Source organism: Thunnus thynnus, chromosome 18, assembly GCF_963924715.1.
Source record: "Thunnus thynnus chromosome 18, fThuThy2.1, whole genome shotgun sequence".
NCBI lineage: Eukaryota > Metazoa > Chordata > Actinopteri > Scombriformes > Scombridae > Thunnus > Thunnus thynnus.
The window spans coordinates 7,533,842-7,561,096 of record NC_089534.1 but is presented as its reverse complement, the minus strand read 5'-3'; the positions used below and the strand labels follow the sequence as shown (position 1 = coordinate 7,561,096).

The 27,255-nt window shown below is 37.6% G+C and overlaps 1 protein-coding gene across 6 annotated transcripts in view; it reads left to right on the top strand.

The window, feature by feature from the left end:
• Positions 1-27,255, top strand: part of LOC137169799 (unconventional myosin-VI) — a 168,539-nt gene that overhangs the window by 43,506 nt on the left and 97,778 nt on the right. For all 6 annotated transcript variants that reach the window (XM_067573161.1, XM_067573162.1, XM_067573163.1 and 3 more), the window contains exons 10-12: positions 6,678-6,758; positions 16,266-16,446; positions 23,667-23,811. In XM_067573161.1, the coding sequence (XP_067429262.1) occupies positions 6,678-6,758; positions 16,266-16,446; positions 23,667-23,811 (407 nt within the window). The remainder of the gene's footprint in view (positions 1-6,677; positions 6,759-16,265; positions 16,447-23,666; positions 23,812-27,255) is intronic.

Sequence of the window (27,255 nt, the reverse complement as noted above, 5' to 3'; positions counted from 1 at the left end):
TGTCCCAACATATTATTCCAACACCAAATGAAAGAAGCCCCTCTGTGTCCTTTAGTGTCATGTTGATGAACTTTTGAAGTTCATGAACATGTGAAGGAGGATTTTATCAGGGGCTGATCGTTCTGTCGCAGCAGGTGTTGGTGAGAATGATTTCATCTGTATGTGTGAATCACTGTTTAGTGATGTTTATTTCTTCAGAGGAACACGCTTTCTGTGTGTTTTCATCCGACTGGTGGTGAACAGATGTCCTGAAACATCTGGGCTCTCCACACACGACAGTTGTGTCTCTTATCTGATGAGAGGTGTGATTTCACAAAGATTGTGTCTCTTTATTAATATGACCTCAAGCTGTCTGGTGGTGCTCTGAACATTTTAGTCTGTCAGAGCTCAGTCCTCAAACTTGAAGCTCGGCGCAGACTTGGAGTGTTACAATGTGCCGGATTCTGACCTTTGACCTCCTGATGGAGAAGAAAGAGACAAAGACGCCCGCCATTGTGATTCCTGTTTTGTTTAAAAAATTTCACACAAGGAAGGGAGGGATTTAAAGGGGACATAACGTGCTTTTTGTGATTTTTCTGTCATTTATATACTCAAAGTTACCTAAACTTCTCCATCAAACTAACGTCAGATTGCTCGCAAGTTAAATAAGTGAGTTTTTTAAACTGTAAATCATGCAAAGATGTTCTAGTAGAACCCCAGGATAGAAATATAGACCTGCAAATGTGCATGATGGAAACTACAGAGGAAGACTAAATCTCTTTTTCTGTTGAGGTCTTCACAGATCTGAAATTGACCTATAAATAACTAATTTTTTTGGTAATTAGCTCAGAAAGGTGGTTGAGGAGAGTCCAAAATAAACCTGAGGATAATTAGACCTTCTCCAAACTGCGATCACCTCGAACAGACTCAAGAGGAAACTCAGCGTGATGCTCCACCAGTTTGTCACAGATTCATTTTTTCCTCACACTCCACACTTCTGCCTCCAAAAACACATTTTTCTCCCGTGATGATGATGATGATGATGAATCATGTGTTTAATCTGAATATAATCCGGCCTGACTCTGATCCCAATTCAGGTTTCTCAGGTTACAAAGAACTGAGAGGATCTAAATCAGTGTTATTGGTGGCTTTTTATACACAACTGTTTCAAGAATGGTGTGAAAAACATAAAAAGGGCATAATGCTCACATCGCGGATGTCTGGAATAGGAATCAAACATTTAAATAGTTGTTGAGCACCAGAGGGCAGCACTGAGCCGTCATGCAGCCCTGCTGTCTGTGGCACCAAATCTCCATTAAAGCTGGAGCCCATCTGGCTATTCGTACAGATTCTGTACTGTGTTTATTAGACGCTGGCCGTGTTTACCATCTGGTTTGTTCTCTGTTCAACATAAATCCTTCACCTCCAGTTACAAACAGAGGAATGTACAGTAAAGGCTGCAGATAATGGCTGTTACATTTCTGCTGGTCCTCAAATTAAAGAGAAGCCAGACGTTTTGATTCTTGGCTGTTTTATCTGTCAGCATCTGAGCTCTAAAGTAGAATCTGTTGAAACACTTTTAACACAGTTTAGAAACAAAGAAGTCAGATTATTTTTTTCCAAAAACCAAACGCTCATCTTTGGAGCAGATTGACATCTAAGAAACAAAATAAATGAAATATACTCTCGAGTGATGAAGGTAAATGTGGAGAAGAATTACAGAAATCCATATTTTCAATGCACAAGTGAATATAGTAGAGAAAAAAGTAAATAAAAAGTCAACTCAAGTCATTTTTTATTTATATAGCCCAATATTGCAAATTGCAAATTTGTCTCAAGTGGCTTTAAATAGAGAAATTAAATATAATCGTTGTTAAAACAATAACTGTAATAAACACACACATAACAAAATGCAGAAACCAGATGATTCCAAGCACTTAAAGCTGCTATAATTAATATTTTTTTTAGAATAACAGTGTATTAAATGACAATATATAATGTCAGAGACGTGACTCAACGTGATGAACCGACAGAGAATTATCACCCGACACTGCAGCTCCCCTCGGCTTTACAGAGCTTTATAGCAAGCTGTACTCACTCATACGCATATGTGAGTGAAAAGCTCACACTAGCAGGTGGACAAAACACATTAGAGCACAGTAATGAAGGGATCGGCATTTGATCGGCTTTATTTTAGCTGATACTGATTCTTTAAAATATGCCCAGATTAGCCTTGATCTTTACATATGTACATACATTCATATACACATTAGAAAAAACAAATGTAAACCCTGAAAAACAAAAACCAACCAAACAAAAAAACCCTTTTAACAATAATTCATATAAAACAAGTTTCCTGGTGTATCAGTTAGAGATACATAATGTATATCAACAGCAGTAAACACACTCTCAAAAACACAAGGGAAGAGATAATGATGATAAAAAATAAACAAAAAACCATCTCTGTTGAGCACATAATGTAAATACACAGCTCCTGTTACCACTATATACCACCAGCACACAACAAAGTAGTTATTTCCATGAGTGATTCGTTTCCACACATCGTTTGGACGTTTTCAAGTCCCGGAAGCTCGTTAAAGTTCTACTGTAGAGATTCGGGAAGCAGCTCAACCTTCATTTTGTTTGAAGCACTTTGACATAGTGGAGTTGAAGTAGAAATCAGACGTGCTTAAGTTTCCCAAAATGAGTCTGATTTGTTTTCTCCAGGCTGCTGCTCCCACATGTCAGAGGACGTTTACATCAAGTTGAACCTTTCTCAACTTCTCAAAGGTTTTAAGTATAAAGTCAAATATACATTAAAGTGTTTCAGGCGAGCGTGGATTTGGAAATGTGTACGCAGCACTATGTTTACCATGCAGGCTTGGCATCATTATATAAATTACCTCCGTTATTTTTTTCATTCATATAAAAACACGCATAAAAGCAAAAACCAGATCAGTGCTTCGTTTTTTTTATTTGACCTTAATCCACAATTAGATCCTAAACAGTCTTTGCTCACCTGATTCTCTCAGAAAATAGCTGAGTCGTACTCAGAATAAAGAAGAAACATCTATTGGCAGCTTCTCAATTCAACAGTCATATTCAGGCCTTAAAGTGCCGACGCTCGCTCTCTGCAACTTATTACACCTCCTGCGGTCAGTTCAGCATCTTCTAATGGATTCATATATCTACAGTTTTTTTCCTGCTGGTGGGGAAAGTTAAAAAAAAAAAAAAGATTCATTGTGTTTTTTCATAATAGCGGTTTTGGTTTGAGGCTGTGACGGCCGCAATGAACTCTTTAAGTTTCTTTTGTGCACCAGAAGGAGCGAAGAGGTGCGTTCAGGTCCGAGCAGGTTTGTTCAAGGTGTTTTTTAAAGAGCTGATTTTGGTGTGAAGTGATTTACAAAGTGTTGATAAGACATGAGAGGACAAGGCAACAAATACTGATAGGAGATGTGAGAGGTGTGTCTGAAGTCCTTTAACTGAAGTAAAAGAATAAATACCTCAGTGGCAAAGTACTTTAAGTCCCCCTTTAATATATAATGTATTCAGATGTCAAAAGTAATAGATTTAGTCTCACTTTTGGGTGAAAAACTCCTTCATGCTTTCAGATCAGATTAAGAAGGAAACGAATATGGGAAAAATAATAAAGTTAGATGGAAAGGAAGTATGAAAAGAAGGCATAAGGAAGGAAATAAAATGCAGAAGGACAAAAAGAAGACAAAGAAGAAAGAAGAACTGAAAGAAAGAGAGATGAAAGAAAAACAAATATGAGAAAAAGAGAGAAAGTTATCAAGATGTATGAAAACACATGAAGAGATGGCAACAAGGAAGGAAAAAATAATAAAAGAAAGAGAAAAGATTAAGGAATCAAGGGAAAATCTGGAATAACTTGCAAGTTTTCATGTGTGTTCACTGCTTACAGTTTGAAAAGAAGTTATTAAGGAAGTAAAGAAAGAAAGACGGAGAAGAATGAAGGAAATAAATAACTGAGGAAGGATAAAAGAAATGGAGAAAAGAGGGAACGAGTAACGGCTGAAGGAGGTAAAGATGGAAGAGAAGAAAGAGATCATTGATACTTTGTGAACTTATTTCATATTAAATATCTCGATATCTAGATGAGATGGTCAGTGTGGGAGATTAGACGAGTCATAAATTCTTGTTGTGACTTTCAGTCCAATCATAGCTGGTTGTCTTTTACGATGAGTTATGTTTAGATTGGATCTTCACCGTGTTCACTCGTGTGTGTCGAAGAACGTCTGAGCTCCTATTTATCACAGAAAAACTGGAGATGGGATGTTGTCGGCGTGTTTTGAAGCGTCCCAGATGCAGCATCAGTTTCCTTCCACACACACACACGATAAACTACATGGAATAAAAGAAACAATTGTCGCACCTCAAGCTCATTTTCTTTCCAGACGTATCCTGATTTCTTTCTGTCTGGTGTGGCCACTGTTGGGCTGGAAAAAAAAAAGATGCACTGGATGAAAAGTAGAAGCATCTATGAGAGCGTAATGGAGCCTTGTGGTGTTTTGTTTTGAGGTGAGATTGAACGAGCGTTTGCAGAGGAGGAAAACAAGAGGAACAAGATGGAGAACGCGTCTCATCTGCAATCTGCTGAAGAGATGGAGGGCTGCATGAAGGGAAGGCCTCCCCGTGGCTTCTCCTGTAATGAAAGTTTTTGTTTATGTCCATCTGCTCCGCTAAAAGGACTCGCCTCTCCAAACAAGATAAGCCCCGGCTTAGAGCCGCCACCGCCGAATCTCTCATTTTCCCTCCTCCCCAAGACACCTGGGAAGTTAGAGTCGCCGTTACCTCGTATCTCTGCGTAAAGCTGGGAAGGCCAGCTGGTGAAAGTCATTTAATCTGGGACAGGATGATTCACCGAGGGGACGGGATTGCTTTTTGTGCAAATGCTAATTTAATTATTGAGGTGAATTGAGACCGACGGCAAACAGAAGTTGTGCTTTCTTATCAGACACAAGAGAAAAGATGTGAAAACTGTCTAAGAAACATGCTTTGGGATCATCACACACAAACTACACAGGCCTTTCTTGTAGAAAGTACCACAGCTTCAGACTTGACTACTTGGGAATTCAAACTTCTCTCAACAACTCAGAAGTCCAAACTCTGTAGGACGGGAGGACTTAGGACTGTCATTTGCAGTTGGAACAGCTGGACGTGACTGTACTGTGACAAAATCATCTCAACTCAAAGCTCCACTGACAGACTTTTTAACAGGGAAAAATAACCTGAATGACAGTAAGATGCAGTCAGACATCTTATTCAATCTGTAATGTAGCTGTTATAAAAATCTAATTTGTTATGTATATAAAAAAATAAAACAAAATGTAATTAGACTGATCTGTAAATTTTGATATTTGTATTTACAGATGTTTATTGCAATGTGTCTGTACATATAAGGAGTACAGAGTCCACAGAGGCAGCGCTGTTGTTCTGTCCAATAAAAACATGAAGCTTCACTTTAACTTCAGACAAACTAATGTGGATTAGATTTCATCTCTGAGATCATTATTCATCTTGGAAAAGGAATCATATCAGATATCAAAATGCTGCAGAGATCACACTGTTTTACCCGAGATGACCACGGATGTTGAGCGGACGATCGTCTCAGTCACAGGGCCGAGATGTAGACTTTGAATTGGAACAGTTTTTGGGATGTGACTGATGACGTTTCACAAGTACAGACAAGAAAGCAGATTGAGAAAAGGCCTCATGTCTGATACCGGACAGTAAAACAGTCTTACGTGACTTTTGGTTACAGGTATTATTGTGGTTGTTGACTTTCGAGGCTTCTGTACGCTACAAAGATCCTCTAACAGCGTCTGAAACCGCCTTTCTGAAGCAATCTGACAATCGCTCACTTTGAACAATGACTCTTGAACAATTTGTGGCCGAGGGGACGCAATTCGCATCAAAACTCTAACTTTTTAATCTTCAAATCATAACTCTGTCAAACCTGAACGCGCAGACATCAAAACACAAAATGTAAAAATCAGCAGAGCTTTTCTCTTTGCAATCTGTTATTAATCAATGCGAATAAATCCACTTTAAAATCTTATTGATTGCTTTGAGATCTTGGTTCGTAATCATCAAGTTTCTGACTTTTTCTCCAGTAAAAGTTTTTACAGCTGCATCCGTGCCTGTGTTATAAATAAATAAGTTTATTTATATAGCAGTTATCAGAACCAGGGATTACAAAGCACTTTATAAACATAAATACATACATGCAGGCAGATTTACCCAAATTGAATAAGGGAAAAAGATACAAAAATTTTCAGAAGCAGAAGAAAAAGCTGTTAAAACTGGCTAATCAATGAGAGTGATCAATGATAATGTTTATTTATATCGATACATGTTATGAGATTACTAAGGCTCAGAAAGTCCCATCAACATGGTTCTTATATCCCTGAAAATCTCCTTTATATGTTCATAAATGGATACAAAAGAGACAAAAGGTCTCCTAGAACATGTATAGTACTACTCACATGCAAAATGATGCATTTCTGAATAGCATAATTTGTCCTGAAAAAAATATAATGATGCTACCATAAACCTATAAATGAAGGAAATTAAAAACAAGAAAAAAAAACAGCTTCAAAGTGTCAATGTACAATATAGTTTTTGACAGGTTTGACTTACATATTTGCTTTTCTCTCTTTCTGTGTGTTTTTCAGTACCTGAACAGAGGATGCACTCGGTTCTTCGCCTCCAAAGACACAGACAAACAGATCCTGCAGAACCGCAAGAGCCCAGAGGTACAGTCCACCGCAGCCCGACTCCATTTCATTCAATCACTTCTTCCACACTGCCGGTTTGTGTTGTTTTTAAAGGACAGATTCACAATTTTTCAAGTCTGTCTTAAAGGAGCCCAAATGAACATTGAAACAGGTTATTCACACTTGAGAAACTGTGAATCTGTCCTTTAAGGGTTAACCCCAGTGTGGCATTATTATTGTTTTACTACTTTTGTACTGAAGTTAACAAGCAGAATAGTAACAGTCACCAGTATAAGATAAACTGGTGACTGTTTTTTTAACTGTAAACAATGCAAAGATATTCCAGTGGATTAAAAGTATAGACCTGTAAATGTGCACGATATGTCCCCTTGATTGTCAGACACAATCATTTAATCTCCATAAAAACACAGTGTTGCATGTCTGTCAGTCAGTATAGAGAAAAGTATAGTGTTTGTACTCCAGTGAGGAGTGCAGCTGAACTGTGTCCACTGTGTTTCATTCTCAGTTTTAGTTGGATGCAAAAAAAAAAATACAAGTAGAATAAAAAAAAAAAGCAAAAGTTCTCGTCGCCTTGTGGGCTGTAAGAAAGGAAACAGTTGCTCTGCAAACTCCGCTAGCGCCTCGTTAAACCTGACTCAGCAGATTGATTCAGATTTACTGCCTCCAGCTCCTGTTTCCTTCTGGCTGTTTCTTGTCTGTGCAGGACGGTTTGTAGCTTTTGATTTATACCTCCTCTGTTCTCTCATCGTTCACCGTGTCTGATGCTCTTTGTCCTGCTCTCTCGCTTCTTTGTTGCTGTTTGCTTAGTATCTTCTCTCATCTCCTCAGCTGAACAGATTTATCAGGTGTGAATCTTATTATTGGTTTCTCTGTTTGTCTTGGTAACTCCAGGTAATTCCCAGCTGGGAGAGGAAATCTGATCCACTGGAATAGGATTTGGCCACAGGGAGTTTTACCTCTCTGAAGGGAATAATTAGTTTACATTTTCCAGCATACTGATGATTCTTCTTCTCTTAGAGTCTGCCCAGTGCTGGAGGTAAACATGTAATGTTTGTCCTGACGGTGGCGCAAGAGGAAAGGTCATGGGATTATTGAAATCTAAAGGGTTCATCCAAAGCGGGTAGCTTCTAGAAAGTGAAGCCAATTACCTTAAACCTGCATTTTCTCTAATGGCCAGCAGGGGGTGACTCTGTACTGTTTGTATAGAAGTCTATGAGAAAATGAACCTACTTCTCATTTGATTTATTACCTAAGTAAACACTTTCCTAATGAGTTTATGGGCTCAGTCACTAGTTTCAAGTCTTCTTCAATGCAGCAGGATGTTCATTTTGTAAATTATGGTCCCATTTAGAGTAAAATAGATGATAAAGCAGCGTATGCTTTAGGGTGTGGATACCTTGTGATCGACAAGTTGCTTTAGTTGGACCCTGGGAGCTCCTCCCCAGCTCCACACTCTCGTCCAAATATGGTCACTTCTTATCACTTCTGGCTCGGTGATGGTCAAACTCGAGGCTTCAAAACGGCAGTTCATAAACCAGTGGGTGACATCATGTTGGCTACGTCCATTATTTTTATCCATTTGAAGAGCAGGAATATGTTTGTGACTGTCAGACTTGAAGATGGTGTATAATATAACACATTTTCTTACTCGGTTTGCCATTACCATAAACATGACATATAGTTTCTGTGTTGATTGAGTTCTGTTACAGTTTGACTCTTGAAAACTGCGAAAATTGTTTAAATTTCCCTCAAACCATGCAGAGCACATATTCTGAAAGTAGTTTCTTCAACCCAGACACTATAAAAAAAAAAAAGTTGTTTTTCATTTTTATGACTCAGCTGCTTCTCACTCGCTGTAATGAAGCTGTGAACTTCAACCAAAAAAGCAGAAATATACTTTTAGTTTCCCCCCTGATGGTCCAGAAGATTGAAATGGGAATGTGAGATCATAAATGGTCAAAAACATAACAATTTATCTTCTGGGGATATTGGGAAAGCAATCAGGCCAGATGTTATTGAGATATCTTGTTCAGGACTCAAGTTTTGTTTTGGCTGGACCAGCTGAAGACAATAAAGTCCTGCATGACTGTAAAACATGGCTGAATATGATCATTATGAATATGTAAATATACTCATCTAAGCAAATAAAACATTGAATGTATGTAAATTTAGATGGTGTCCAGTAAATCACCACAAAAGACCATATTTGGAAACTAGAATACAGTGATTATGGGAAGAGTTGTTTGTATGTCTGCCGTCACTACTGCATTGTCTTCGCAAATTAGACGTGGATTAATTAAATGGATTTTTTCCACAAATTTAAGTCTCGGATTAATGTTCTGCATTTAAAAGCTCTGCAAAGCACATCTGTGGAAACAAGTGATCCAGTCTCATTTTCACGCTTTAAAGCAAGACTATGGAACTGAAATGACAATTATAGTAAGATTGTAAATGTTGAAACGTAATGTAACAGTACAGAAAAATCATAAAGTCAGTTACACAGCAATATCTATCTACATTCTGCTAACATCAGCCACCGTAAGCTACTGGTCATACCAGGCCAAGTGAGGCTGTAGCAGCAGGAGTGTGTTCAATGACAATGAATTAAACTTTTCATTTGAAAGAGGAAGAATCTGTTATTTCATCTTTAAAAAGTTATTTAGCCCCACTTTAAGGCATTTAAAGCTAATACTTTGATCTCTTCACTGGTGTAGATTCTAGAAAGTTAAAAACCAAAAAAGTAAAAGTCTCTACTTTTTGTGAAACAATGTGAGATTTTGACACTCAATTAAATTTTTTACTTTGAGGCAGTCATGGTGTGAGATTTGCAGTTTTATCCTCAACACATAACTGTGTTTTACGGTCGGTGATGAAGGACTCTACTTACTTGTGTTTCATTAGAACTTGTTTGCGCCTCGATGTGATTTGCAGTAATTTGTTGGCGAACAAGATGAAAACTTTTGCTTTTACCTCAAGCAACTGAGATGGAAAAAAAAAAAAACGAGACGATAAAGCAGAGGATGCCTTTGCAACGCTCCATTTGAATATTTGTGTGCAATTATGTAGGCTTGCTATGCTGCAGCGGTAACACATTAAAGAGATGAAACCCAACACTAGATTATCTCAGCAACAACAAAGACCCTCTCAGATATTTCATTAGTGTCGTTATGTTTCCTGGCCTGGAATTCCTTGCTGCAAACCAGCTCTGCCTATATAATCTAATATATTTCAGAATAAATTCAGATGTTCACATTAAAACAGCAAACATTTTAATTAGCAGCCTGGCTCAGAGCCTCGGTGCAGCACAAAGACATCTAATGGGTTGCATTAATAAGAAAACCACCTCATGTGAAATGAGCTCTTTCCTTTGCCTTCGGCCTTTGATTAATTATGCACAAGTATCCCATTACTGCGGATACTGTATATGTGGCATTCCCTGCAGTGCAGCATTATTAATTATCGGAATCATTAAGAGGAACATAGACAAGAGACGGGTGCTCTGCTGTCCATGCTGAAGATGGTGGATGAATGGAAGGATATTCTACTGAGACTCATAGATCCTATTATATATAAGTCAATTTTATTTGTGTAGTCCAATATCACAAATCACAAATTTGCCTCAGGGGGCTTTACAGTCTGTACAGTTCATCACTTTCCTCTGCAACATAGAAGATTCAATCTGTAAGTCTTTGCATTTTGAGAAACCTTTAATAATGCATCACAGTTTGTTTGATATTTTCATATTCATAATTATTTAATGTTTCCACATAAACTTTAAAAGGAATGGTGCAGGCTGTAACTGCAGGATTTCTTCTGTATTAGTGCACTATCCAAGCACATTGATCTTACTTGTTTTTCCATTACCATAAACATGACAGTTTCTGTGTTGATTGAGTTCTGTGACAGTCGGACTCATGATAACTGTGAATACGGTGGAAATTTCCCTCAAACCATGCAGAACATATCGTTTGAAAGTAGTTTTACTGTTTTGTTCAACCCAGACACTATAAAAAAAAGAAGCTGTTTTTCATTTTCATGACTCAGGATATCACAACTTCACCAGCAGCTGTAGATCTGAGAAACCACTGCTGCTGCTGCTGCTTCTCACTGGGTTTCAACACAGTGTAATGAAGCTGTGGACTTCAACCAAAAAAGCAGAAATATGCTTTTAATTGACGCCTTAACTATGAAGTTTAAGCAGTAAATTTCCCCCTGATGGTCCAGAAGATTGAAATTAGAGTGTGAGATCAGTTTAGTGGCGTCTCCACAGGCCACTTATCTTTGAGTGTAGATATAAACTGTACAGCTGCCTGGTGGTGTCCAAAAGCAACAACAATGTTATATTTTATCTTACTATGTTGCTTCAAACCTTTACCTTCACTGATACAGATAATTCAGCTTAAATGGTGTTAAATTTGAATATATGAGGCCTAATTTCAACGTTTTATCTGATTTCAACAACAAAGGTCAGATGATTTCCACCCTAAAAATGCATCTACCTTAAACCATTGCTCAAAGATCTGTCAAAGATTTCCTTGTATTTTAGATATCCTTCTCTTAAAATCAAATTCAGATAATATCTGCTGATATTTGTCTTGAGAATAAATACATGTCGTGGGATTTTCTTCAGGCAGAAAAAGGTAATGGAGCTTATCTAACTTTTTGTTTTTCATTTAAATTTTCTTTTTTCTTAGTTCATTAAGCAAGCGTGATATGTGAAATTGAATTACATGTTTGTGGTTACAGAAGTGTCGCACTGTGGAGACATTCAGAAAGGAAACAAAGAAGCTGAAAGAAGTAACTAAAAAAACAAAGCCATGGTGAACAGAACGCAGGACAATGACTAATTTGTCTCGTGTTATAATCGCTTCAAGCTTGTACTGCTCAATTACTTGGTGGTGTTAGACTGGGAGTCACAAACACAGTGTTGGGTATAAGGCAGAGTTTGTCCTGGAAAATGGCCAAATAAGAGTTTTGTTTTGTGGAATCCACAGAGTACAGCTGGGTGATGCAGCCAAGAAATAAAATCTACATTTTTTTTTCAAGAAATGAAAAGAATGAAAAAGACCTGCACCACCTGCAAAGCTATCATTGTTACACAATTAATTAATTAGAGCAAAAACATCCCTTTTTAATGAACGGTATCAGTGCAGATAGAACACACTAACCTAGTTCATCTGCTCTGTTTGTGTTTGCAAAAAAATTAGCCTGATATCTGCAGACAGTTGCTAGCTGGTGTTGACTGCAACCAGACAACCAGAGCTCAGACCAGTGTGTAGAGTCTTTTTTAAGTCTGTCCCTGTTGTAGATGTGACTTTAGCCCCAGAATGTTCCATAGAAAAGCTCAGAGAAGTGTCTGTGGCTGCTCTTTATTAGAGGTGGGTAAGTAAACCAGATGTTGTTACGACTCCCTAAAACAGCTTATTTCAAAGAAGGCCTCAACATAATTAAAGAGTCAGGAGTATCAGAAAAGTCAAACCAATTTATTAACACAACCAACAACAACTAATAAAAGCTGACGGGCTGGCCAACATGAACAAAAAGAAGTGAAGACACCCATACCAACCCACAAACGGTCGTAGGATCTGGGCTCTTCCCTCTAACTTAAACCAACATGAGAACTAAACCTAACAGATATAAAGCTGCGAAAACCGGATTACCAGACCTACCAAACAAGCAAAAGACTAACAGAGGCAAAAAGCTAAAGCATAGTAAAAGCACACAAAAACAGCAGCTGCTGCCAAGGCTTGGAAGTAGAGAAGAGAGAGTGAGCCAAATTCCTATTTGGCCAATGGTATCAGATGTATATTGGCCAAATCAAACAATAAGTCTTCATCCTGGAAGTTTTTTCTCATGTAAAAACAAAAAAAAACACTGTCTGATAACACATAAATCTCTCCTTTGTGTCGCTTGTCCAAGTTGAGTTTTTGAGCATGTAGCTCATTACTGCCACCGGAGGCTGGAGGGCAGAAAACACACAGTGGTACTTGACGATTGGTGACAACTGCAGTTGAAGTGGGTGTTTTTCCCTCCAGTGGCCATATGGGGCAATAATGATAATAATTTCACACTCAGCAAGGTAAGATTCAGGCGTTATCAGAAGTGTTTTAAGGTGTCACAAGAGAAAAGACTTTAAGGATGAGGACTAAGTGGTTGGTTTGGCAAATTTGGTACGTCTGGTGATCTGCCCCACCTCCCTTAAAGAGCAGTGTACAGCAGTTTCACCTAGGCTGAATCCAAATGTCTGGACTTGACCACACTTGCAGACTCGCAGACTTTGTGGGAGTATTCTCGGGAAGTCTGAGTACAGAGGTCTACAAATGAAACTAATTGAAATTAGTTACAGAGTCAGGAATTTCAATTAATCTCCATGGAAAGAATAGAGGCTTTAAGTCCCATCTCATAGTGAATTTTATCCCTTTGGGGTCCAGTGCCCTCGCAGACCTGCGACACATCATTTGACAAGTCAACAAGTCTGGAGGACGGACATTTAGATTCAGCCTAAATTTCTCTATGAAGACTTCTGTCACCTTTTTGTGCATCTTATAACTTGATTTTCATGACATTGTAATAACATATAATGACATACTGCAATGAACGTTCAGAAACATTCAAATCAATCAGTGTAATTCGATATATTGCTCAGCCCTACCAATGAAATAACATTTGCAAACACCCCTCAGCATTGTGCTTTGACTTGAGCACCAGGATGGAAGAGCAGGCACCACAGATAATATCAGATAAAACCCAGGATCACAGAAAAGTACCCTTCATTCACTTTAATGTAGCCTCAAATTCAGGTAAGCTTGAACTTTAGAAAAAGAAACATGTGGATTTGAAGTTTCCATACAGAATAAAACAAACGTGGACTCTTCTCCTCCCGCCTGGTGCTTCAGGTTACGTAAAACAAACGCACAAAAGGATTAGTTGCAGATGATTGAGACCAGGTGTAGTCACAAGTGCTCTTTGCTGTGATCACTGATCAATGATGTGCTGTATGTCTCCTCACTGCTCCGTCTCGTATCACACAGGATGAAAAGGTGATTTCCTCCTTTCTGTTTTTAAGGGACTCTCTTAGATCTTGACGTTGATGTGAATGTTGGGGAAGCCTCACCGCTGGGTTCACATCTCCTCTTGAGTGTATGGAGGTTAATGCATGCTGATTTTAATCTTTATTTCACCTCTTGAGTGCTTCGTATGGTTTCCTACTTTCGTCTGCCGTGTAGAAAATAGTGTTTCAATCAAACTGAAATCACTTGTGATTGCTTTTGTGTATCTCAGAATGTCACAGTGCAGAGGTATTAACACCAAAAAGCTCAGCAGAAAGAGGTGCTGATTAAAAATTTGGTCTCTATGTGCATCAGTGTTGACATTTTATGTTCTAGGAAATGGTCTCATCACAAGATATAATGTTCATTAGCTTAAAATTCAGTTCATTGGTAAGTCTGCACTATTTAGGTTCTCTTCACGTCAGATCAGCTTTTACAACACGAGACAGATGTTGTTATTTATGTTGTAAGGATTTTTAAAAGAATGTCAAAGAACTCCAAAATTCACAAATCATTTTTGTGGCGATTAAGGTTAAAATCCAGTGGCAGAGTGTAACTAAGTACATTTACTCAAGTGCAGTACTGAGGTACTTTTACTTTAGTATTTCCATTTAATGCTACTTTATACTTCCACTCCACTACATTTTAGAAGGAAATATTGTACTTACATTACATTTATTCCACAGCTATAGTTACTAGCTACTTTTCAAATCAATAATTTATATGTAAAACAAATGATCATCTTTATAAAATAACTATAAAATAGCATTGTTATAGATTAGACGACCCAACAGTATAAGGTATTAACATTAGCTCTGTGTTGACAACTTTAAAATGCTGCTCACATGTACTATACATGTAAATAAATCAATATCAATATTCCAGTAATATATATGATAAATATAACATTCTAAATGGGACCATTTTGCATAATGAGTACTTTTACTTTGAGACTTTAAGTACATTTTGCTGCCAATACTACTTAAGTAAGGTTTTGAATGCAGGTATGGTAGTGTGGTATTGCTAACTTTACTTAAGTAAAAGATCTCAGTTCCAAAACTGGTAAGATCACATTTTTTGTTTTCCTAAATCATATCCAATCATCTCGTCAATTAAGTAAAAATCACAGAACTAGATGCACAGTTTTCTTCCACCAGATTTATTGTTTAGAGTTGTTTAGAAATTGTATTGTGCATCTGGATGAGAATCTGAGATATATGCACCAAATTTTCCCCAATCAAGTATGTGAACTATTTTTAAAGAATTTGCCAAAAATGGGTCTGACAGGGTTAAAGCTGCATCAGTCTAATTTTGGCCACTAGAGGGCAGAAAACCATCAAATGAAGCTCTCAAAAATATTGATGCAGGTTTAAGAAACTCTTTTAAAAATTACTCAGTCTACACCAAAGACTTGTCACATTTTTCTACTTTCTACTAAACTACATTAGAATCTTTCAACAACTTTTTAAGTTATCCTGCTAACAGACAAACAAAAACACCTACTTGGCCAAGGTAAAGATGCAGTAAAGTGTCCAACACTGAGAAATAAAATAAAGTATCTTAGAAACGTAAAACAATCCTCCAAAAATCTGAAAAACAATTTTTTTTCAGATTTTCATGCTTTGCAGTGGTATTTTTCCTCACCTGACCAAAAAAACTAATTGACAAAATGCTCAAAAAGTAACATAACTGCTCCTATTGTATAAAGAAATAATGGTTGGATGAGCTGGGTTAACTTGGCAGCCACAACAAAGATTCATCATGAGCTGGTTTGCAGCAATTGTTACCTTCCTGCTGTTGATTTATGTGATTTGACTACATGAGTCTCAATGAAAAAGAAGCCAAATGAAAATCCAATAAGAACCTGATTAAACAGTGAAACCAACTAAGCAGAAGAATTTGTTTTCTACTTAATTTTATCACAGGGATCACTGAGTGGTCAGCATGTAGTTTAACCCGCAGAGGGAAAAGATGACATTTCCCTTTATATCATCAGACTGTGTCATTCTTGAGTGGGTTTTTCAGGTGTGTGTTTGTGTTTGTGTGTGTTTTCTACTTCACTATCTTCACATTCTCTCTTCTGCAGACTTGAGATGTGTCATGCACTGCTTATTCCGCTTCTGTACACAATATTCAGTCAAAGATGAGTTTATTAGGCGACTTGAAAATAAAATTAAATGATTTCAGTGCTGAATATTTCTTATTGACCTGACTGCCAAAGCAAAGGAAGAGAGTAGCAAAGTAGAGAGGCAGGCGGCTGAAAAGGACTGAAGCTAAATTGTTTGGAAGGATAAATGAATGGAAGAGGGGTAAGTACTGAAAAAGGAAGGAAGGTCGGTCGGTAGAAGTTAAAGATATTAAAGATAAAAGTAAAGTTGACAGTAAGTTTAAAGGACGCTTGAAAAACCTCGGTTGAAGGAAGGAATCAGCCGCCAACAAGTCAGTAACAGTCTCCACTCTGTCCCTGGTTTCTCAGCACATGAAGTCGGGCCCTCTGAAAGACCCGCTGCTGGACGACCAAGGCGACTTCAACCGCATGAGCGTAGCCATGAAGAAGATCGGCCTGGACGACACGGAGAAGCTGGACTTGTTCAGGGTGGTGGCCGGCGTGCTGCACCTCGGAAACATCGACTTCGAGGAGGCCGGAAGCACCTCAGGTGAGCTGCAGCGACATACAAGTACATGAAAAGATAACACGGTGCCCTTAGAGACAATATGAAGTTGACATCAAGAACAGCTCCGAGGCAAGTTTATAACACTATTCACACACAGGGGCTGTTTAAAGCGCTTTACATATTGCATTAAAGACAAAAACATTAAAAGGCAAATTAAAAGAATAGAAAAGGAAATAAAAGATGTATTTGGAGATGTGTGTAAGAACTGGAGATTTCAAGAAGAAACATGCTTTTTGATTCTACTTACAAAGTCCTTAAAGTAGCTGTCATTGATATTTTATAATAACAACGTCTGAGCTGTCAGTGTGTAATGTGTTGGTTGTGGCTCGTAGTGATGAACCTACAGAGAGTTATCAGTGACTCTGCAGCTCCCCTAGCTTTACAGAGTTTTATAGTGAGTTTCAGCTCATTGTTTAGCTGTCTGGCTGCAACTTTACTGTTTTGGTTCACTCTTACTGCTCTCATAGTGTCGTTTTCAGCTGCAGCAGGCAGCTGTTTTCAGAGAAAAAGCTCCAAAAAGCCACTGCACACTATCTGCTCAGCACCAAACTGCAAACAGACACAGTTAGCTGTAGATTAGCTGGTGAACATAGTGGAGCCAGATATTTCTCTCAGGAGTTGGTGGAAAACAGAAACAGATCTAAAAAAAGAGTGAATATTGGACTTATATTCACCAGCTGGACAGAAACACGACTCCAAATGAATGATAATGTTGCTCCATAGCTGCTGGATGTAGAAATGAGATGAACTGTTTGCTAACAAGTTCAACATATCAACTTAAAAACTGATGATATATCAGTGTTGTGTTCACTACTTGTTTCCGCTGCCAAAACAAATCAGTTAATGCAGGTATTAAGATAAATTATTACATATATATACTTATTGATGGGTTTCATATTCTGAACTCACGTTCATCTCATTGAATTAAATCATATTTTTATTTTACAGAACAAAATGTTATAATTTTTTTTATGATGTACGTTCCAAGTATTTGAGATCCCATTCTGTGACTGATTTTGATCAAATTTAATTTGTTCTTGAGTAATGACACGTTGGTATAAAATGTTATCAATAAATTATTTTATAGACAATCAACAATAACGCAGCATGGTAGAAAAATATAGCATTTTAGCTCATTTTATACCCCAGAATCAGCTGATGCTAATATGTCAAACTGAAGTAAAAACGTGTAGAAAACACATACTGTAATTATAAAATACAATATAAAAATTTCCAGCATTATACTTTTCTACCTAAAGAAATTGCAAAATACCTTAACAATTTGAATATATTTTGATTTATTTTCATTCAAAACTTGCAAGACTTCAAGAAATGAACAGAATCTGAATTTGAATAAAAATGAATAAAATCTAGAAAACACTTAAACCCCGTCACTCTTGCAGTAGAAATCACACTCACGAATCACCTTTTTAATCCACTAAAACACAGTTAACGCACCGGACGCTGCCTGTGGTGGCATTCACGCAGAGACAGAGCTTGTTTTATATCGTGTGAAGAATCTCTGCAGAAAACATAAATGCATGTGGTGCACAGCTCTTTTATCAGATGAAACCATCACTACTCGGTGTTGTAAAGCTCCGGTGGCAAAAATGTGAAGGATTATTCTTTGTGATACAGATTACAAAGAAAATGATTCAGCACATTCTGACCAGGTACTTCAAAGGCATCGTCTAGAGGTCTTTTGTTGGAGAAAATTAAAGAGTTCAGAGGTGATGATGATACTGACTAATGTACTGTGACGTGTTCGTGATCACACATATATGCAACCATTTTAATGGCTCCATGGACTGAAATCCAGCCTGTGTGTCTCCAAACCAGTGACAGGTTTTAGGCTACGCTGATAGTCGGCTTTGTGTTCGTTCGCTCGACATCAGAAAAGATGAATTGCGGCAAAGGCGGCGCATCATGTTAAGTTAAATTCACACTGGCTGGAATCTAAGCTGGCAGGATGACAGTTTACTGAGACGCAGCAGAAAGCTAATTCTGAGTCGATGTGACTTTGTTTACAAGCTCAGGCTTACATATAGACTGTCATAAAATAGGCTTTGAAAAGGGAGAAAAAGGGAAGTAGTTTCTCAAGGTGATATATTTGTTTTCGTGGTTCTTTACTGACATTGTGGAATGTAAGACAACCAATGATTTTTATTATATAACCAACGTTTCAAGCACACTTAGTCTTTGTCAAATTAAAGTGTCAGATACACGTCTCACACCTGGTGCTCATGAGACAAACGCTTTTATTAATTTACAGACGAATTCTGTTAATGAGAATAAGTAAGAACACTTTAATAAATAGTTGATAATGGTGCGTTATGTCCCGTCTACTACACACTTTATCACAGATGTATCAGTTTTGTCACCAGAGAAGTTTTTCAACTGTAAAATGTTTTTGCCACAATTCTTTAAAGAGCAATTTAATTAGCTCATCAAAAATGTGTTTGTAAAATAATATCAGCTCATTTGTTATTTGTAAAACGTTCCAATTATTGATTATAGCCTCAAAAATCCAGCATCGACGGGGTCACCCTAAATAAAAATTTAAAAAATAATGTTGTTTTATGTTTCCACATTTTAATCATTCTACATGCTTGCATCTTATTTAAAAAAATGCTTCATTTTATTTACTATTTTACTCCGATTATGTAACGTCTGTCAAGGGGCAAAATGTTTATTCATGTGCAAGATCCCTGTCAAATAAATAATAAGTAAATAAACCTTACAGTAAAGAAATGGATCCCACCTGAGCAGGACTAGTGCGAACTGAAACCACAGGTATGATACAGACGACAGTTTATCATCATAACCGATGATCTAAAAGCGCAGAGTTTTCAGCCGACAGCGTTGTGTGATTGCATTTGCTCCGTATCATCCGTCTCACAGGCTTCCCGGCTCCTAAATGGCACCATTTTGGTTCCTAAGAGGCAGCTGCCGTTTTGATCTCATCCCTCAAGACCCTCCTCTGTGAACGATCGCCGTAATATTCAACCTCCATCCACCTTCTTCTCAGCTCAGTCTCGTTCTGGTCAATGATAAATGGTTAAGTTTCGTCATTGGTGTCAGCCAGGGATTTCACTGAAGGGAAATTCATTAATTACATAGTTTAAAAAACGCACATACTGATTACTCAAGCTATCATTAAAAAACATTATTTTCTCTACATTTCAAGAGGCATATTGCAGCGTTGTTTTGTCAGACGCTCCACCTCATCTCACGCCTCATTTTTCAGACTGAAAAAAAATCAACAGATCCTTTGAACTCCACCGGTGAAGTTCCTCAGCTCTCGGTTCCTCCCTGTCATTTTCTTCCTCCGCAGGGGAGAGCAGGAAGCGCAGCGGGACGCCTATTAAACAGACTGGTTCTCGCAGCAGGTGGCTGTCGTGGCACGTGTTTCACAGTGGAGGAGGGTGGGCTCAGTCAGAGGAAAGTAATGATTCGGTTTTTGAGGCTGGTTCGGCTTATAGTCTGCAGCCTCTGTGTTCAGCACTGCATAGAAATCCCTTGAGGTGAGATTTAAGAAAGCTTTTAAAGAATATTTATTTGTATTTGGCAACGCCAGAAGAGATTTTCATAGTTTAGAAAAGCATCTAGAAGTCAAATTCAAATCAAATTTATTTAACTCGAATGTAAAGTCTTATTATTATGCGGAGCTGAGAAAAGACAACCATCGAGAAAATACAGATTTTTCTAGATATTACAGAGCTTAAGGAAAGGCGTCATCATGGAGATGGATATCCAGATGAGCCTAAATGTGGAAACCACACAGAGAGGAAGAAAAAAAGGGGAAATCTAGAAACATTTGAAGAAGAGAGACATCTCAGACGTGTTTTAGTTTTTCTTTAAGACGTCTGACGAGTTTCATATCACATCTGTGACCGTCTGATGTCGGGATTGATTTCTAACCACCAGACCATTCAGATGTCTGTGTTGCTTTGATCTTTAAAAGGCAAATTTTAAGCTCAGCATCTATAAAAAAATGGGTGAAAAAAACTCTCAACTTTTTTTGTACTTACAGTTTGCTCCAAATAAGAGTGGATGACATACAGTAGAGAAAATGATGAGTGTTGCATATTCAGCATCCTCAATTTTTCTTACAGAACAAAATCTTCTGATTCTCAATAATTAAATGATATATTTTTTTAGTATTGTGACCGATTTTGATCAAATTTTCCCCCTAAAATATTTGACTTCTTCTTCTTCTTCCAATATTATGAGCAAATTCATTTGTAGATTCATGTCTGCATGTTCTGTGCATTGCAGCGTTTTGGATATAATAAAAAACCTGCTCAGCAAACATATTCTGAACTCCTCGGAGGTCAAACCGCTCTGAATGTACTCGTCTAAGTCCAGCGTTAGAATGGAGAGCGTGTCCTCGCATAAGTCACCGGACTCTTTGACACTTGGAGGACGAAGCTGACAGACAGAACTCGATTCTTCTCAAGACTCGATTTATTTCAGAATGAACTGAGAAATCTTGTCAGGAGAGACTTCAAATAATGAGGTTTAATTAACTTGGAATTAGGTCTGAGTCCTTGATTTACATTTACTTTGAGCGTTTCCTTTCAAAGGGTCTTCATTCACAGTCCAGACATTGATTTAATAGCTTTTGCTTAGTTTCCAGGAGCTATTGATTCTTCTCATTGATCAGAGATGTACCTGTACTGCTGTGAAGCTTTGTCACCGTCCAACTGCTTATACATCTATTGATATAAATATCACAGTTATCAGGGGTTAAAGTCTCTGAAATACATGAAGAGCTTTTGTCTTTTAGTGTCTGACAAGCTGCTTATAAATGAAACTAGTTTCCCTGCATGAATTCATAAAGTTATTTATCTCTCTATGTCTATCTAGTGCTTCAGGAATTGATTGAAAAGCATAATCAACAAATGTCAATAAATCCCTTCAATGAATTGATCTTAGAGCTGGAACAATTAGTCAATTAATCAGTTAGTCAATAGACAGGAAATGAATCGCCAACTATTTTGATAATCAAATAATTGTTTTAGTCATTATGGCCAGTCATTTGCAGGTCATCTTTGGGCATGAGACACTTTTGATATTATAACAGACATTTTTCAGTATTTTCTGACATTTTCTGACATCGATAATGACAACCATCGTTAGTTGCAGCCCTAATTGATTTTTTTATTATTATATGTATATTATTATAGCATTGTGTGTGTATCCAAAGCCTGATATATCTTATTCCTCTGTGCCAAAGACCACCGTTGTTGTCCAAAAACTATTAAAAACACGTCAGTAACCATGAACACACACACTGTAGTTTACTTTGACTCAATCCCACACACACACCGTCCTGCTGCCACAAATACTCACTAGAGCATCAAATGTGGATCATCCGCCACTGAAAATAGTCCCCAACAGATGCTCTATTTCCTCCTGGTTGTTTGATAAAAACTGCAGCTGTTTTAGGAAAATTAAGGAGCCTTTAAAAAAATTAAACTACATATCTGTGAGCTGTTTTTAAACATTTACGTCTTCAGTAGGAACAAATGGGTTCGGAGCTGAGATTCACAGAGTAGAGAAGTCAGAAAGTATTGAGAGACGGACTAACAATGTTGTTGCAATAGAATATCATGAACAAGCCCTTGATTTCATGTTTAACTGACACACTGATCAGCTCTTCTATGTGAACTTTTTCACCTTTAACTCCCCTCATGAACTGTTGCAACCCTCAAGACGATGTGACAAACTGTCATATGAAAAAAAACTCTTTGCCTTTACAGTATGAATAGCTACTCTTCTCTTCTATTACAACCTACCCGGCTCCTTTTAGGCTTTGTTCAAGTCTCCCTGGACCTGCACAGTTCACAGCACGTGGGTGTTACCTCTCTGAGCTCACCTTGAATCTGCTCAAAGCATCCATACATAATGAGCACTGTGTATCGCCCTCGCCTTTAAGTAGGGCGCACGTAGACCGACCGTATTGTCGATATGTCATCATGGAAGTGCACATTGTTGCAGAAATGCGGGGGATTTAAAAAGATTACTTCATTCACATTTTTTACACCCACCTAATCCTTTGTCACGTCGGTACGAGGTCGTGTTCTGCCGCAGCGTAGATCAGAGAGACGACCCAATCAGGTCATCGGCCCATCAGAGACGCTTCATGCCTGCCGGCGGTTTAGTTTTCTGTTACCCACTTGACTTTGTTTGTTTATGCAACATGAAAGGAAAGTGTATTAGAAATGTAACCTCCATCCACAAAAGGGCAGGAATGAAACTCAAAGGCGTCCTTGCTTTGACAGAATCTGCCAACTAAACCTCAGATATGACAACAGTTCGTCTCCTTTAAAGCCTGGAACACGTTTTCTAAAAACCCAACTGGCTCGACATCACACATTTAACATCTGACAAATAACGGTTGTGTGCATTGAAATTTACATTTGTTTAACCTTAAAAAGCCAAACATTTGCTGGTTTCAGATTATCATATGTGAGAATTTGATGCTTTTCAGTGTCATACATGACAGTAAACTGAATATCTTTGGTTTTTGGATTGTTGATCTGACAAAAAAAAGACATTTGAAGACGTCAGCTTGGGTTGTGGGAAATTATAAAGTATTCATCAGATTAATCAATAAGGAAGATAATTGTTAGTTGCAGCCCTACAATCCATATAATGTCAATATCTTGATATGAAACTAGATATTGTTTTTCTGTCTTAAGTGACAGCTGTGTGAAATTCTTCCACCATGTCTTCAGTAAGTGGTTTCCTACATTACCCAGAAAGCCTTGTGAAACCCCCAGCTGTCAGCTTCATGACAATTTTGTTGATCGAGGGTCATTTATGTTTATCTAAGTGTTGTGGTTGGGTAAAATTGTATGTATTGAAGTGATTTAGTCAAAAAAAATCTTCATATTTTACTGACAACTGACTTTATCTTTTATTACATCGACCTGTGCGTCACAGCTGGCTTCCACTCGCAGACTCAAGATGAAAATGATCTTTTAGCTACTGGTGTAATAAATGTATTGTGTGTTATATTGTGTGAAATAAGAGGAATCTTTGACGTTATCACCCAGCTGTTCATTCAGGTAGAAGGTTGCCAATCATTGAAAACAGCAGCTGTAAACTCACACACACTCCGCTCGCTCAACCTCTTCTACCTCAGAGGCATGACCCTCGCTGTGCTAACGTTTGCCCTTCTCCTCGTCTCGCAGGCGGCTGCGCCATCAAGAACCAGTCGAGTCAGACGGTGGAGCACTGCGCTGAGCTGCTGGGTCTGGAGCAGGAGGACCTGAGAGTTAGCCTCACCACCAGGGTTATGCTGACAACAGCAGGGGGCGCCAAAGGAACAGTCATCAAGTAGGAAACCTGCCTTTTCACACACAAACACAAACACAAATGCTGAAACATCTAGCACACACCCACACTTGAACTGCATGCACACTGAGATTTATAAAAACTGAGTCCCTGATTATCTCAGATACCACCTCGGTACGTTTGGAAGCAGACTGAACCAGACGAGAGCTGCTGACTCCGCCTCAGTGTTTAGTACCAACATGGATGCTTCTTCCTTTAGGTTCTGTAGTTTTGTTATTTTGGTTTTGGTTTGGTCAGTGTATTCATTGGTGAATAGACTGAGCTTGTTTTATTTATAAAACACATAAACTTTATTAATATATCATGTAGAGACAAGCTGAGAAAACCAGATGAAAGTGCTGATGTGGGACTTTCACACAGTATCTCGCTCATGTTTTTACACCGTAAAACATTTCTTCTAAAGAAGCTGTGAATTTTTTATATTTTCATTGATTTACAGGCTGAATACAGAATACTTGCAATGAAAAAGGCACAACAATGAGTTAAAATCACTTTACATGTAAATGGACTATATTATAGTCTTATTTCTTGCATTTTTCTGCTGTATTTAGTTTTTACAACCTTGAACTGTTCTATAATCATATTTTGAGGGATTATCACTAAAGATTTGTACATTTTTATAGATACGTGTCATTTTCATGTAATTTCGGTTGCTGGTAGCTTTATACTTTGTTAAAATAATAAGTTGTACTTATAGCCGAGTTTGTGCTGAAAAAATGATACCATGCATGGTGTGAAACACAGGTTGGATGGCAGGACGGCAAAATGAAACACACATGACGATATGTTGCTATGGTGATGTTGTTATTTAAATAGAATTGGATAAAAAATGTTAAATAAAATAATTTCATGTCTATTATTTTATGTAATTATTCTAGTAATGCATGTAGCTATAAAATGCAGCTTTCTCTTAATATCGCAAACTTTAAATTAATGTTAAATTCTCTCCAAAACTTCCCCAAATTTCTTGGGAGGATTTCAAGCTCTGATCTTATAATTCTGGGTGTTGTTGCACCAAAGTTATTAGCATCTCGTTGTCCAGATGTCCCATGTTGTTCCCTTGTGAGTTACATAACAATTACGTTGTAGATTCTGCTGCGGAGGAAGGCAAAAAGTTAAAATATTTTAACTTTTGAAGGCAATGTCGTCTACTGTTACTGTTGCCGGTATTCTCTGCTGGCCTCACCTAATTTTACCATCCTGTGAAGGCAGCATCGGTCTGATCCACATGTGTGTATATAGGCATGAGCGAGCTTGGACACACACATTGGTAGAGCAGATGGTTGGTGTATTGCTTGTCTTATTATCACTGTCCAGAGAGTTGGACAAACACTTTCTCATTACAGCTGAGAATTTACACTAAACTGAAACAAGGCTCAGAGGAGCGCCAGCAGAGTGTGGCGGCGCTCGAACAGCTGGCTGACTCACCTTCTCGTCTTATTGTCCAGAAAGAAAGTTGCAGATAAACATCGGGGCGAATTTGAATGTTTATTTCCAGTGGTTATTATATGAATAAAGTGATGAGCCATCTGGATTTTCAATGAAACATCTGGATTGTGGAATCAGTTTGATTTGAAAAGTTCACAGAGGTGAGTGAATGTTGCTGGAAGGTTGTTGCTCACAATTATAACTTTTTGGTGTAAACTCATTCCCTCAGCCTGGCTCAGTTCCTACATTTCCCAGAAGGCCTTGTGACGTTTGTTTAAAGGTATGTGTGTGGTGTATAAACAGAGAAGGCCTCTCAGATCACATATTCACTCCATTACATTCTGATGGGGAGTTTATTTCTGTATGATTGTTGAAGGTCGAGGCAACGAGGCAGAACCAGAATAAAATACTTTTTCTTTGATTTCAAGGGAAAGACACAGAACTTACTTTTTGACATTTTTAAAGCCCTTTTTTAAAAATGTTAGTGTCTGTTTATCAAATCAGACCACAAAAACCATCATAAAAACAACATGAACACAAGAACAAACTAATTCCCCATATTCACTTGATTAAGTGAATTTTCTATATATGCATACAGTTGTATCACTACACCCAACACAGAGAAACCATAACACACACAGCACCACATGACAGGAAATAGACTGAAAAAGACTGATAATGTGTACAAATATAGACAGTTAACAGTAAAACAATTAGAGACTAATGCACATGAGAAATAAAAATTCTAAAAATGTAATAAAATAGATTTAAAAACTATAATAATAATGAAATAGAGTGAAATGAAAATTAGATTAAAAAACTAGATAAAATAGATAAAAAACCAAAGACAAATAAAATTGATAGGAAGGAAAAAAAATAAGAAGAAAATTTTATTAAATTTTACACCATGAATATATATACAATACAATTATAACATACTACTATTACAACAAATTCAGGCTGTAGTCAAGACCACCTAAATCCAAGTCCTAGCAGCTACAAGTGTGAATCAAAACCAGGTCCAGAAATTAAAAAAGAAAAGCAAACAGAGAAGAAGGGAAAGAGGATATCATCAAAAAATATGAAAGACATTGTTAGTGAACATTTTCCAACAGCTTTGTTGTTTCATATTAGTAGCATATAAATAATTGTATGTATATGAACATAAGAGAGAAGTTTGATTATTTGAAGGACTAATGAATCAGGAGAACTGCACATCTGTCCATACTTCAGTACCACAAACTGAATCAAACATCCAGTGCTGACATAGAAGAGCAATTAAAGGAAATGTCATGTTTAAAATCTCTATGATGAGAAAAATACACTGACAAACAATAAAATTGACTCTGAAGCTCAAAGTTCTTCACCTTTACCTACTTTGAACTATGCTACAGGCATTTGAGGGCAAGAAAAGGAAAATAATTAATCTTTTTCCTCATCGTACATACCCTTGTGATATTGTCAGTTTGACCCTATTCTATAATCACACAGACAGCACAGCACATAAACCAACAACCATATCACCAATAGTCAAAATCACCAACATATATTTGCTATATTGTCCACCTGTGCCTCTAAAAGCAAGATAATTCTTGTTTACAGGCACTATTACTGAGAGGTGACCTTTACGGTTTACTGCAAGTTGAAAGGGATCACAAATTTTATGCTGATAGAAAACATCCTGCTCTAATATTATTAATGGCTCCTAAATAGGAATGAAAAATGAATAAAAGCACAATTTTAACCATGCTGGAGGAAGCACAGGGGCGTAAACATGGCGGCGTTCAGCTCAGCTTGTGTGGATTGCTTCAATTTATCAACTCTGTCTCAAGATATTTATATTTAAGACACATTTTATTATGATATATATGTTTAACATACCTATTTATCAAGTACTTGCAATGTCAAAGCATCGTCCTAGCAAAATACCGAGTGTTCTCACTGGATTAAAGATAGATTGGTGTGTTTTTTGCACACGTCCTCTTTTCCTTAGAGGGA